This window comes from Micropterus salmoides, unplaced genomic scaffold, assembly GCF_014851395.1.
Source record: "Micropterus salmoides isolate LMB-PRFRI ecotype aquatic unplaced genomic scaffold, ASM1485139v1 Ms_hic_scaffold_20, whole genome shotgun sequence".
NCBI classification, from domain to species: Eukaryota; Metazoa; Chordata; class Actinopteri; order Centrarchiformes; family Centrarchidae; genus Micropterus; species Micropterus salmoides.
In genome coordinates, this window is record NW_024041151.1 from 1,246,138 (window position 1) to 1,258,945 (window position 12,808).

The window sequence follows — 12,808 nt, forward strand, 5'->3', positions numbered from 1 at the left end:
CCCCGCCCTAAAGCCTCCCCTGCTTCCTGGTCTCTGTTCCTCTAAATGGGACCATAATTTACTAAATGAACATCATGCTGTGTTGAAGAAGACTTGAAACTAGCGACTGAGACCAGAAACTCATCAGGAAAGTGTTTACTGAGGGAATAAATCAGCTGACAAGCAGAAACAGTTTCTCAGAGACTTCTTTCTGCAGCCGCTGGAGTCGCCCCCTGCTGTAAACGGAGGGAGGTCAGAGTTTAAACTAAGTGACAGCTCTGTGTGAATGGGAGTTCTTCATGTTCCCATCAGCCTTTACTTGGACACAGGCGACACGTTCTCATCACAGGTTTTTAAAAACTGGAACTTTGTCAACATCCCTCGGTGTCTCATATCCTTCACCGTCTGTATGAGACGCCGTTTTAACACATGGTTAATGTGAAACGGCCCAGTGTGGCTAGGTTTAGGGAAAGATCCTTGTTTTGGTTTAAACTACATTACGTAACTTTAAATAAGTAAACTGTTTCCCGCAGTACATGAACCCCGGCCTCCCAGTCATAAAGACAAGAGGAAAACAAGGGCTGTACTCGAAACCGCCCAACTAAATTAATCGTTTGTATTGATTTGGCAAAAATACCTGGATGTCGTACTGATTCAGAAAAAATCCCCAGTCTGCCTCGTGTGCTGTTTCCCATAATGCAAAGCAGTGGAGCGGTAACAACAACCAGTCTTTTCTTTACAGGCCAACAGGAGAACTTTTTTTCCAATTTTTATATAATATTTAATAATTAAATCTACTTTTGAGGCGAGATATCAACTATAGATGTGCTCAGATGATCCCACAGTCACACAGACCACTGCAGCACAATGTTACAGATGTACACACACACATAGATATATATTCCCCTCTTTGTTAAGTCTGGCCTAGCATACTGCAAAATACATCAATTTAACAGTTTCATACTATATACTACTTCCGCATACAGCATGTTGTACAGACTGGGGTTGCCGGTAAAATGTAGTTGGCAGTTCCAAATACAGCCAGTGTGTGTGTACACTTTGGTTTGTCTCACAACTATCTGAGAACAAAGAGGACACACACTGCACATCCCCATTCATTACATGATGTTATAAATTATAACAAGTAAACAGCGGGAGTTATAGATTCCTCTTCATTAAACTACGACCATGAAAACTCTGGTGTCTGGTTGACTGTTATAAAAGTACCAGTTTTACCAATGTCCTTAGTCAAGGCCCAAAGTGGATCCAAACACACGAGTAAGTGGTCACAGAATAAGAAAGCAGGAGAAACATGATGATGATGATATGATGACGCAGAGAAGCATGACAGATTTTAGCTACTGTAATGGGAATTTCATGAGAACCATCTTTAAAACACTGCCATGTAACTAATCTCACTAGGGGCCTCCAGCCTCTTGGGTACGGGGCTTTAACATATGTCCAGAGGGGTCAGGACTTTAAGGGGTTCACCACATGTACCTTGGACATGGGTGTCTTTCTATAGATCCCCTAGAGAACACTGAAAGACACCACGTTCCTCTGATGAGACAGCACTCCGACCCTGAGACTAAGATAAAAGCTGCATGAGCTGCTACACTGCAGCTCACTCGGATGATACTCTCTGATGTGTATGTGTCCCCGTGAGTTCCTTCTGCACAAGACTTGAATAAAGTTCACAGAAAGACGAGTGTTTGCCTGAGCTGTTTATTCAAAAACGCTTTTTCCCGCCACACTACGTTTTGAAAAATCTACAAAGAAACAGGACAGATGAGAAGCAGACAGCAGAGGAGAAGCCCTGCAAGATGAGCTGCTGTCAGTCTGTCTCACAGCCACTCATGTCCATGATGTTCGGACTGGAACAATCCTCGGTGCTCCCAACAAACTGCTGAAATTGTTTCTGTATTTTTTCATTTTGTATGCACAGGGCCCCCCCACGCCTCTCGTATTGGGTTATTGCCCTGTTTACATCAGCAAAACAGCTCCAATGTTTATTTTGATCTGTAGCTACACACCACTTTGAATGATCATTTTTGGCCTGCCAGTTACCCAGATCAGTTGCTACACTTTTAATATTCAACACTTTGTGAACATCGCAGTAGGAATCTTCACGGCCGTGCTGGCAGCCCCAGGTCTGGACTTTCAGATCACTGCTGAGTGCTTTTGCAATAGTGACGTAAAGATCTCCAACTGCAAGAAGAACAACAAGAAACAGAGACTTTAAATCATCGTCAGTTTCAGGATGCAGCTACACGTGTTTCTAACTAATCTCTAATCTCTGAGTTTAATTTCAGTTCAGTATGCTTTATTTGCACAAGTGTAACAAAGACAATAGAATATGGTGTTATTCATAAAATTAACAAGGTAGCAGAAAACAATGAACACATGCTGTGCGTTTGAGAAAGAATCACTGAGCAGGACTTTTTAGGGTTTTGAAAGCATTTGAATTCAGTGCTGCTTCATTTAAATGTTAAAGCACAGGAGAGTGTTTAGGTCATATTTTATTTTATATTATTGTGCTATATATCTTTCTTGTGCATCTAATAGGTTGCTGAACGTTAGAGACAGAGCTCAGTTAAAACGTTACGTGTGAAAGATGTTGCAGATTAATAAGTCACCACTCTGAAACTCTTGCTACAGTCTATGATGTGAAGCTGGTTCTGGCTGTTCTGCCTGTGTTTCAGGACCCGCCCTACTCTGCTTCTGATTGGCTAGTAGTCCTTAACTAGGTACCGTGCCTGTGCACCGCCCAAAAAAGATCACATACTAGAGAGAGGCTTCACTGCGTAGCTGCAACGGAGCGCTTAACACCCCGGGTGAAAAGAGGAGCTGCAGCAACGTGCACTATGAAAAAAAAGAAGGTGTTTTTTGAAATTTAAACTTTGTAAACCTGTTCTGGTACAACCACTAAATAAAATGATGAACCTGAAAATGAGCAGAATATGACCTCGTCAAACAAACGTGCAGACATCTCACCTTCTTCCTCATCTGGCTGTTGTTTAGAAAAGCTGCGAAAACTCTGGTCTCCACTTGATGTCAGCGACTGGAAGTCACGGAGCGGGGGAACACTTGGGGTCCAGCCCCAGTTTACAGCGTCCTTTAGTTCCTGATGAAAGCTATCTGGAACGTCATGTTCGAATGGGAACGCTCTGATGTACTGCAGGTGGTTACCTGAAAACAGAACATGACAGATTCACAGTAACATTCAGTTCAGCAGCTGCAGTATAGGTCTTCACATTGACAGTGTTTCACTGAGCTCCGTACCTATTTTACTGAACTCGCTGTAGGGGAACGTTACACAGATGAACGTCTGAGCATTTTTCTCTCCGCTGTCGGGCCAGAAATGATTTGGATCTCTGTTGAAAGGGAACTGTGGTGTGCTGTGCAGGAGCCAGACTCCTGTGCCTTCTGTGCCGAGTTTCTCCACCATCACAACTCCTGGGGAGCATGAAGAGAAGACAGCAGGTCAGAAAATGGTAAAGTGGCTGCATTTGTGCTTTTGATTGGTTTGATTGGCTTTTTGGTTCCCAATCTGTCCTATAAATAATGGAGAGAGCTTCTCAGTAAGAACATTTCTCTGTTACCTTTGCTGTGGCCAAACTGTTTCAAAACACTACATCCTGGAGGCTGGTCGCTGTAGCTGATGAATCCAAAGTTTGGTTGCTGCAAATTGTGCAGAAGGAAGAGAAGGAGAAGGATTCATTTACACTTTTATGAATACACAGAATCACTACCCACATCCAGCAGGTGTAAATAATTAACAATATACAACCACAGCACACAGAACCAATAAGTACATTAAACACTACATGTTTAATTTAAATTACAGGAACTATTTCAGCAGCAAAAGCCAAATAAATTACTTGACTTGACTTTGAAAGTATACAGTCTAGATACTATACCCTATACCAGAAGCTGCCATCATACTCCCAGTGTGTGCATCCTAAATATCCATATAAATGACTGGTGTCTCTCTGGTTCAGTCACTGGCAGTGCTGTGTCTTATGATACAGCTTTAATGTGTCACACTGAAGCAGATGAACTTATCACATTTAGTCTGTCTGCACCAGTACTGACTTGCTAAGTATCTTGGGGCAGCTTCATTCTTCATCAGAGGTGTGTGTGCATGTTTAGTGCTCTGATTATGATTCTCACCATTGATCTGATTGGAGTAAAGAGGGGCCGCAGGGTGTTTGCCAGGACGCCGTTCGGATGCTTGATGTCCTTGTAGCCAGGTTTATACGGTTTCATCGTTGTCGTTTCATGCGGATCGATGTAAAGATACTCCAGACCAGTTAGAGCTTGCAGTTTGGGTGCCTTGTATAAGATGAACCTGATGATGGACAGTTAACTGTTAATCAAATGTTAATTCTGCATCAGCGTCCTGACAGCAGAAGAAGGTTTACTATCAGTCCAGATGCTGTCTCACCAGTCCACGTCCCCATTGTTGTTATTTTTGCAGCTGACTTTGCCCTCAGAGCCCCAGCAGAGCAGACTGACGGTCAGGACGATCCTCCACATGACTCCCTGAAACACACATGAAACACACAGCAGCATGTTATCTCGCTTCATGTCAGCACCTTTCACTCCATAGATGTGTGAGCGTTTCACACCAGCCTTATGTTTGAAAAGACCCAGAATCATTTTTCTATAGAAACTGCAAAGGCAACAGAATCTGGGGATCCAGAAGAGCTTTAGTTGGTCACATATTATCACAAACAGAACGGCCTGGCCCTGCTCTATATGAAAAGTGCACTGAGATAACTTTTGTTGTGAGTTGTTGCTATAAATAAAATTGTTAAAATGGATTTTAATGAGTATGCAGGCTTGTTTATTAAGCAGAGAAAAAGAGTTCTTCCTTCCAGATGTATTGATTCATTGATTGTATAAACATACTGAAACAGGAGGCTTCCAGCTTTGTGTGGAATTATTTAGACGTTAAAAACTAAGACCAGCATGAATGCTAAAGTGCCATAAAGCAGGACCAGTAAGAGCTGCTGGTCGATTTCCCGTTTGTGCTGTCGGCCCAACAACAATGAACTCAGATCTCTGGGGTATTAGCTCAGGTTGCTTACGTGAAGGGACACAATACATATTTGTCCTCTAACCTGTAGCTCTTAATTTTTGTGGACTTACTGAGATGTGAAGCTGAATCAGTTCAGGACCACAGCAGACGTTAGTAGAGAGAAACAGGCCCACGCTAACCCAGCAGGTTGGAACCACTTACTGTGAGAGGGAATCAAATGTTGTTCTTCAGCTTCAGTCTGGATTTAAACTTCTTTAACCTGCTCAGTATTTCTGTGGCCTGCAGCACTCCCAGGTTCCCCTCTTCACCTAAACTCTGTGTACCTCTCTTTGTACCTCTGCCCCCCACATCAAATCAACCAATCACCATCCCCGGCTATCTGCTGCCCAACAGGCTGTAACACAGTTTCCATTTATGGTCAAACAGCCGTGAACCAGGAGAGAGCTCCAAACTGTCAATATTAATGTGAACCTTGGTCCTCACAAACAAACTGAACTCCAGGTGACCTTCACTCTTCATGAACACGGAAACATTACACACATCTCAGGAGGTAAAGCGGCCGACGCTGCTCAGCCCGGCGCCCCGCGAGGTCGCTCGCTGCCGTCGGCGTGAATGAGAGGTTAAAGCTGTAAAGCACTTTGGATAAAAGCGCCGCATTAATGCAGCTTTTACCGTTTGCATCATCATGTTGTTGTGAGCAGAGTAGCATGCTAACATTAGCATATAACTCAAAGTACAGAACAGAAAAAGTATCTTAATCTTCCTCTCAGATTTAGTGCGTTCACATGTATAAATACAGGTCAAAGGCAAATAAACTTCATCTAAGAGCTGTTTTTATCCAAATACTGATGAATATGAAGCAAATGAATCATTTTATTAGCACCTGCTATCTAGAGCCAAAGTGTTCCATGACTGTCAATCATTTAATGAAATTTGGGTCACATGACTTCTCAGAAACAGTTTGGCATGGAGAGTGGAACAGGTCGGGGGGGCGGCTCTCCTTTAGTTTGACCTGACAGAAAGTTGGTGACAACATTTACAGTAAAACAGGAAGACAGTTCACGCAGAGAAGAGCGGGAACAATCAGCTGGCGTGGGCGAGTTCACCTGAGCAGGGGGACAAATCACAAGTTTAACCTGCTTTCATTTGCTCTGCAGCTCTGAAGAGAAAAGACTCCTACAGGGTCCTGACATGGACAAACGTGGGGTTACTAATATAAAAGCAGGACTTTCCACATCAGGTTAACCAGTTTTACTGTGATCACTGGATCATCTGCTGTGGCTCCAAACTGGGCTTCTAACAGCTGGAAGAAAGATGACTATTTATATGATGGAAGTAGTATTAGAATAGTTTTATTCTCCCTCATGCTGTTTTTGTTGCAGCTTAAAATAACACGAGTTATTTTAACGTTGTGAACATTCAGCTGAAATAATAATTGGAAAATGTCCACTGGACTCGCTGCAGTCCAGAAAACAGTCATGCAGCAGTTTATCACAAAGAGCTCAAGATGATTTAGACCAAAAAATGAAGAAACAGAACAGTTTTTCCAGCATTTCACCTGCCAGGTGTAAATATGGCAACATCGAGGGTCCTGGAGAAATGTGAAGAACAAACATCTGACAGACAAAGATTCCTTCCTTACTAGATGGATGAAACACATTTATGTGTTAGAAATGATATCAGGCTAAAAAGTCAGTGAAAATGTAGAATGCTTTACAAACGTGAGAAAAAGAGTGAATACTGGCTCCTCAGAAGTGATTTCTGCTGTCCTCATCACTGCAGCCAGGATGGAACATGTTTCCTGTTACTAAACTTCTGTCTAAATAGTTTGTAACGGGCTGATTTACAGATCTGTGTGTCAGAGCTGCAGCATTCAAGAGTTCAAAGCTTTGAAAAGCTGCAGGAATGTGCAGCTCTCTCATTGGACACCAATGAGAGCATTTTTATTATTTTTAAAAACAGGAATGTGTTCCTGGAAACACTTTTCTTTACTTTCCAGATGACTTCAGACTTATTGTTAGTGATTAGTAGTATCAGTAATGAGTAGAAGGAGAAAACGTCTCGGGTTACGTATGTAACCCTTGTTCCCCGAAAGGGGAACGAGACACTGCGTCTGTGACGACACTATGGGAACGCCTCTGGGCGTGGCAGGGCTTTATTATGAATGAAACTACTCCAATTGTAGGGGCGGACAGACCGGTGAGGGCCCGCTGGTGGCTAGCGAGTCCCGAGTAACTTCAGGTAAGACGATGATCACGCAATAGTGGAGCTTCCAAACATACTCAGAGTGCCTGCTGAATAGAAAGAAGCTAATGTGTCCGGTGTGCCGGCGTGCTTATATACCCCCTCCAGTTACGCCGTCACACGCTACCGTTCTAGTAACACCAATAGGATTGGAGTAGTTTCATTCATAATTCAGCCCTGCCACGCCCAGAGGCGTTCACATAGTGTCGTCACTCGAAGGGGAACTTCTCAACCGCCATCACCGCACCTGTACTGACCTGCTACAGAACCAGACTACAGAGAGACCTCTTAAATGTTTTCATGTTCATTTAACATCAGTTCCACACTTGTCAGATACAGTTCATTGAGAGCTGCTGGTCACCTCTCATCATCTGCTGCTATCTCTCTCTGCTGAATCTGAACCAGATCATAAATCCAGTTTCCCTCAGACCGTAAAAAAATGTGCTCACATAATTCTGTGCACCGTTAGCTTCTTCAGTAGCTCTGACTGTGATGCATCATTTGAGGTTTAAAAAGGTACTGAAGAACAAAAATGTACAGAAAAGACTAGTGATTACATGAGAAGGCCTATTTGAGTTTGAGGAAGCTGTATTGAGGTCCTTTCCTTCAGTTAAATCACCGATACTGCAATATAAATGTTCTCAAAGTAAAACTGCATGAGAAATTCTAGAAGTACAAGAGCAAAAGTACTACCAGCAAAATATAGTTAACGAAACGTGTTGCAGGAAAGTCTTGGTTTGGTATCTCTGACTAATAAACAACATTAGACTGGATTTTAAAGTTGTAGGAGCTAGTTTATGATGGACTTTTCTAATTGTGAGGTAAGTTAAACAATCCTCTTACAAAGGGAAAAGAAAGGTGTTTATATGTTTGTAGGTCATCTAATGATTTATTAATTGATTGATGGAATGAAAAATATGTAAACATGTGGAACAGCAGAGATATAGACCATGGAACAGTGCTTAATAATATTTTTCACAATTTGAACCAACACAATGAATATTTTCTAACAATAAAACTCATTATCAGCACACAACAATTTTTCTTTAGATTCAGAAACAAGCCTGAAACACTCACATTCACATTTTTTCAGGATGTTTAATAAAATGCTATTAAGCATTACTGTTAATGGCACATTTCCACAATATTTAAGATTATAAAAAAATTACAGATTTTTTGACATTTGTATTTCATTGTTTTTAACATTAGTCTCACAAATTCAATATCAGGTTAATTAAAGGCTTATGTAACGTGTAAGGTTAGAGAAGGCGTACGAAGTGTACTGAGCTCCTTTAATACCTCTTATAACCTTTTTACAGGTAACAGTGTGGGAGGTACTCTGTATGGTGAAATGATCTCCCAGCAAATGCTTTCTGATGATATGGTCGGAATTTGAGTGACACACCTTATCTGTGACCTTCCAGCTCTTAGCTTTCTAAGTAGGACCAGTAGTGACATCATTGTCTGGAGCTTGATATCGCCACATTAGCTGTAAGTGGTGGGCAGGAGGACGCCATTCCTCTCAACACACACAAGAGTCCACAGCTGCTGCACTAGTTCTGAGTTCCCGAGTAGAGTCTTTGAGAACGCTGTGCAACACACTTGTTGTTTGATGTTTAAATTAACATCCAAGTCCAGAAAGACCATTCGCCACATGTTGTCAGCCTCCATCCAATACAGGAAATTTCCCTTCAGTGTGATCTTCAAATGTTTTAAAACTTAAACGTTTTTCTATAGTCCTGTCAGAACATGAAATCTGAAAAACCTTATTTTCACATATCTTAGACTGAAGTGTATTCATTCATAACTTCTTGTCTGTCTATGTGATGCTATACTCTATTTAATGGTTTTAATGGTGGCACACACACACATCTGTGTGACATCTGTCTCAAAACATTACGGCTCAACTTTAGTGAATTTTCTACAGCGTTTTAAGCTTCAGACTTTATTTGAATCTAAGGCTGTCCAACTGAAATGTTTTATGGGTCTCACTGTCCCACTTTACACTATGTTATTACCTCCCCACTGCAATACCCTGTCAATCTAATTGATCAGGGTCCCCCACCTTCGGTCCACACTTAGGAATGTTAAGTACTCACTACATAGAGCCATGCTGCTAGCAAAATAACTTAACAATTGATTGATTATCAAATAGTTGATTAATTTTCTTTTAACAGCCTGATTAACCGACTAATCAATTCACCTCCATCAGTGCCCATTTCTTTAATGGGAAGAGTCACAACCATGAAAATGATGGTCCTGCTCAAACCTGTTTTCAATGATACACACCCAACTGAACATTTATCAATTTTTATGGAAAATGAAACCCCCATTTATCAGTTTAAAAACTCTGCAAAAAAGGTGGTTTAGAACTACCAATTTATTTTCAGTATTTCCTGGCCAACAGACAAAATATATCTCAAAAAGACCACTAGTCTGGACCACTCATGGATGGACATAGAACAAACATTCTGTAAGGAATTTAAAATTTCCAATATGCCATTCATCAGCTCTAGTCATCCATCATACCTGCTTTGAAAGCATTAACATAAGCACTTCCGTATCAACCTGGCGAAGTAATTTAAGCACTCGAAGTTCTTATATACGTAGCTGTCAGAAAAAGGATTGTGTAATAAAAATTCAACAAAACACCCTCCAATTTAAAACCTACATTCACTTGGGACAGATGAACCATCCACAAATTAATCTAAAATATGTGTCAGCTACCTGGACTGGGGTTAGCTTCTGTTTCAGGGTAGGGGCGCTTGGCGGTTTCTCTTACCTTGTAAGCCTAGCTACCTCACAGACCAGTTCAACTGCCCCATCCCCTCTGTAACCCCCGCTTCACCGACACAAACCTCCTCTGCTCACCACTCAGGACCAAATACTGTACCTGGGGTGACAGAGATTTTACCATCGCAGCCCAATCCCTCTGGAACTCATTTGTGATTGTACTGAACTGGACACAATTGAGTTCACTTACCAAAACCTACTTACCTTGTATTTAATCTGTTTGATGTACTGGTTTTATTGCAAAGTATTTAGATTTTTGATTTTTTATTTAAAGAAAATAAATGTATACTTATTATTATTCTTATTCTTATTATTACTACTACAAGAGCCAGCTTAAAAACTTTAGCACCTTCCTCTTAGAGCAGATTTGCTGTCAGTCTGCATCCACACCAGCCACTCTGGATTCAGCATCACTCAGGTCTCTCGATCCTTAGAAATCATGGTCTTCCCTTGCTTTCTGTGGTTTTCTCAGGTGCTTTGAATTCACCACCTCAACACTTCACTTAAACTCTCACCATCATGCCTGTATTTCAGACTTATCTCATTTGTAATACAACACATGCTATTCTATTTTAACCTAGTCTCATCTCAGGCATGAAATATACACACTTTGACAAAACTGCAAAATGTTGATTTTGCGTGTGTATGATACACAGTTTGCTTTAGCGTTGCAACACAAAAGAGGCTAACCCTACCACGGCCGAAGTGCCCAGCTGTACGGTTTCCAGTTTACTGACTGGTTTAGGCACTTACTTCTGTGACTGCTAAGGTTACTGTAAGTTGCCTCTGGGGGCTGTCAGCTCTTTAAACACAAACATTGCTAGCTAGTGTGGTGGGAAAAAGCGTTTTTGAATAAACAGCTCAGGCAAACACTCGTCTTTCTGTGAACTTTATTCAAGTCTTGTGCAGAAGGAACTCACGGGGACACATACACATCAGAGAGTATCATCCGAGTGAGCTGCAGTGTAGCAGCTCATGCAGCTTTTATCTTAGTCTCAGGGTCGGAGTGCTGTCTCATCAGAGGAACGTGGTGTCTTTCAGTGTTCTCTAGGGGATCTATAGAAAGACGCCCATGTCCAAGGTACATGTGGTGAACCCCTTAAAGTCCTGACCCCTCTGGACATATGTTAAAGCCCCGTACCCAAGAGGCTGGAGGCCCCTAGTGAGATTAGTTACATGGCAGTGTTTTAAAGATGGTTCTCATGAAATTCCCATTACAGTAGCTAACTAGACGACCGGAAGCGCTACTACACCCCAGGGTGTCATATACAGAGGCGCCTGGATGCGTGTCATACACACACACCTGGGGGCGCATAACAAAATTGATGTTTTGCATGAAATAAATATGTTTGTCAAGCGTGTATGACGCCTGGCATTAGAACAGGCTGTCTATTTAATAAGAACAAAATCTAATCAGTTTATCTTGATTACTTGAGTACTTTGAAGTCAAAACACTTTCTTTTAAAGCATCCATTGATAGCGTGATCCTTGCTAGAGAATCATTTATTAATCCCCAACAGGATTCCCTGACACTGATTCTTCAGCGTACACGTTTTGTTGAATCACAGCTCTAGAAAACTTGTTAATTGTTGTTAGTTGTTAATATGAAGCTGTTTAGTCTATAATGAAATGATTATTGACTTTTTATTAGAAAAACATGCACCCAGTTTGAAAATCTGTACATGTCAAAACGGGAGGGTTGTAACGGTTCTGAAATAGAGACCAAAACCGCGACACAAAAGTCCCCGGACTGTTGAGCTCTCATTAAAACAGTGCAACTGTGGCAGTGGCTGGTGTATATCGTATTTGTATTGACAGTAGGTTATTGTAGGTAATTTTCCACCTTATTTTAGTGTCACACACTCACACACACTCACACACACTCACACACATTCACACACACTCACACACCTAACCTGCAAATTATGAACCAAAAATCGATGTCTGATCCCTAAAGTATTGTTTTTTAGGAAGTTTCTTTCAGTAAGTGTTCTTATTTTTATACAGTCCTCTCATTAGTCATAGTGGTCACTACAGGAAGCATCACCAACAGAGCTGATCACGTGATGAAACATCAGCTGGAACCAATCTCTGTCAGACCTGCTGCTCGTCACAAACTCCCAAAGAGAAACAGAAGAAAGTTCAGCAGAAGCTTCAGCAGAGTCCAAAAGCTGCTGCTGATCCAGTGAAGACACTCTGAGCAAACTGATTTCATGAAGCTCACAGGAAGCTGCAGCACTCAGGATGCTTTCATGTAACTAAAGCTCAACATAAAGGATCAACATGTTTCCACATGAAATATCTGAACTAGTCATTCAGAGCACGAAGACACAGGAAGAAAGCAGCACTCAGGATGCTTTCATGTGGAAGAACAGAAGATATTGCAGTCACTAAAATATCCCAGGACTCAAAGTAACTGGTTTTATCATAATCAGCTGAATAACTTGAACCAGACCAGTCGTTAACTTGTTGAAGGATTAATCAGTTTTATTCTCTTCTTAAAAACTAAATATTTGCATATTATTCATTGGGAAAGTACTAATTTAGTACTAATTTACTGTTAGCTATTAAGAGTCACAGAGAAACCAACAATTGATCAAAGAACATGTGTACATGCAGCAGGTCAGTACTAATTTCTCCTCCACCCCGACCCTATTCTGAAGCATCAGTTATTGATTTAAACTCTGGGTCCAATGTTCACTTTCAGGCTGTAACCTGGTTACTGACGTTCAGGTAAACACAGTGAAA

At 41.4% G+C, this 12,808-nt stretch overlaps 1 protein-coding gene across 2 annotated transcripts; it reads right to left on the minus strand.

The window, feature by feature from the left end:
• Window positions 1-1,686: 1,686 nt before the first annotated feature.
• LOC119914862 (plancitoxin-1-like) lies at window positions 1,687-5,359 on the minus strand. 2 transcript variants are annotated; one of them, XM_038734406.1, is made up of 7 exons: window positions 5,225-5,359; window positions 4,427-4,524; window positions 4,153-4,330; window positions 3,582-3,660; window positions 3,262-3,435; window positions 2,974-3,168; window positions 1,687-2,187 (listed from the first exon to the last, which is right to left on the minus strand). In XM_038734406.1, the coding sequence occupies exons 2-7, from the start codon at window positions 4,516-4,518 to the stop codon at window positions 1,814-1,816; spliced, it is 1,092 nt and encodes a 363-aa protein (XP_038590334.1). In that variant the 5' UTR covers window positions 4,519-4,524; window positions 5,225-5,359; the 3' UTR covers window positions 1,687-1,813. The 2 variants fall into 2 exon arrangements, with proteins under 2 accessions (XP_038590334.1, XP_038590335.1); XM_038734407.1 differs by having other exon boundaries at window positions 5,134-5,290.
• Between the last annotated feature and the right edge of the window lie 7,449 nt (window positions 5,360-12,808).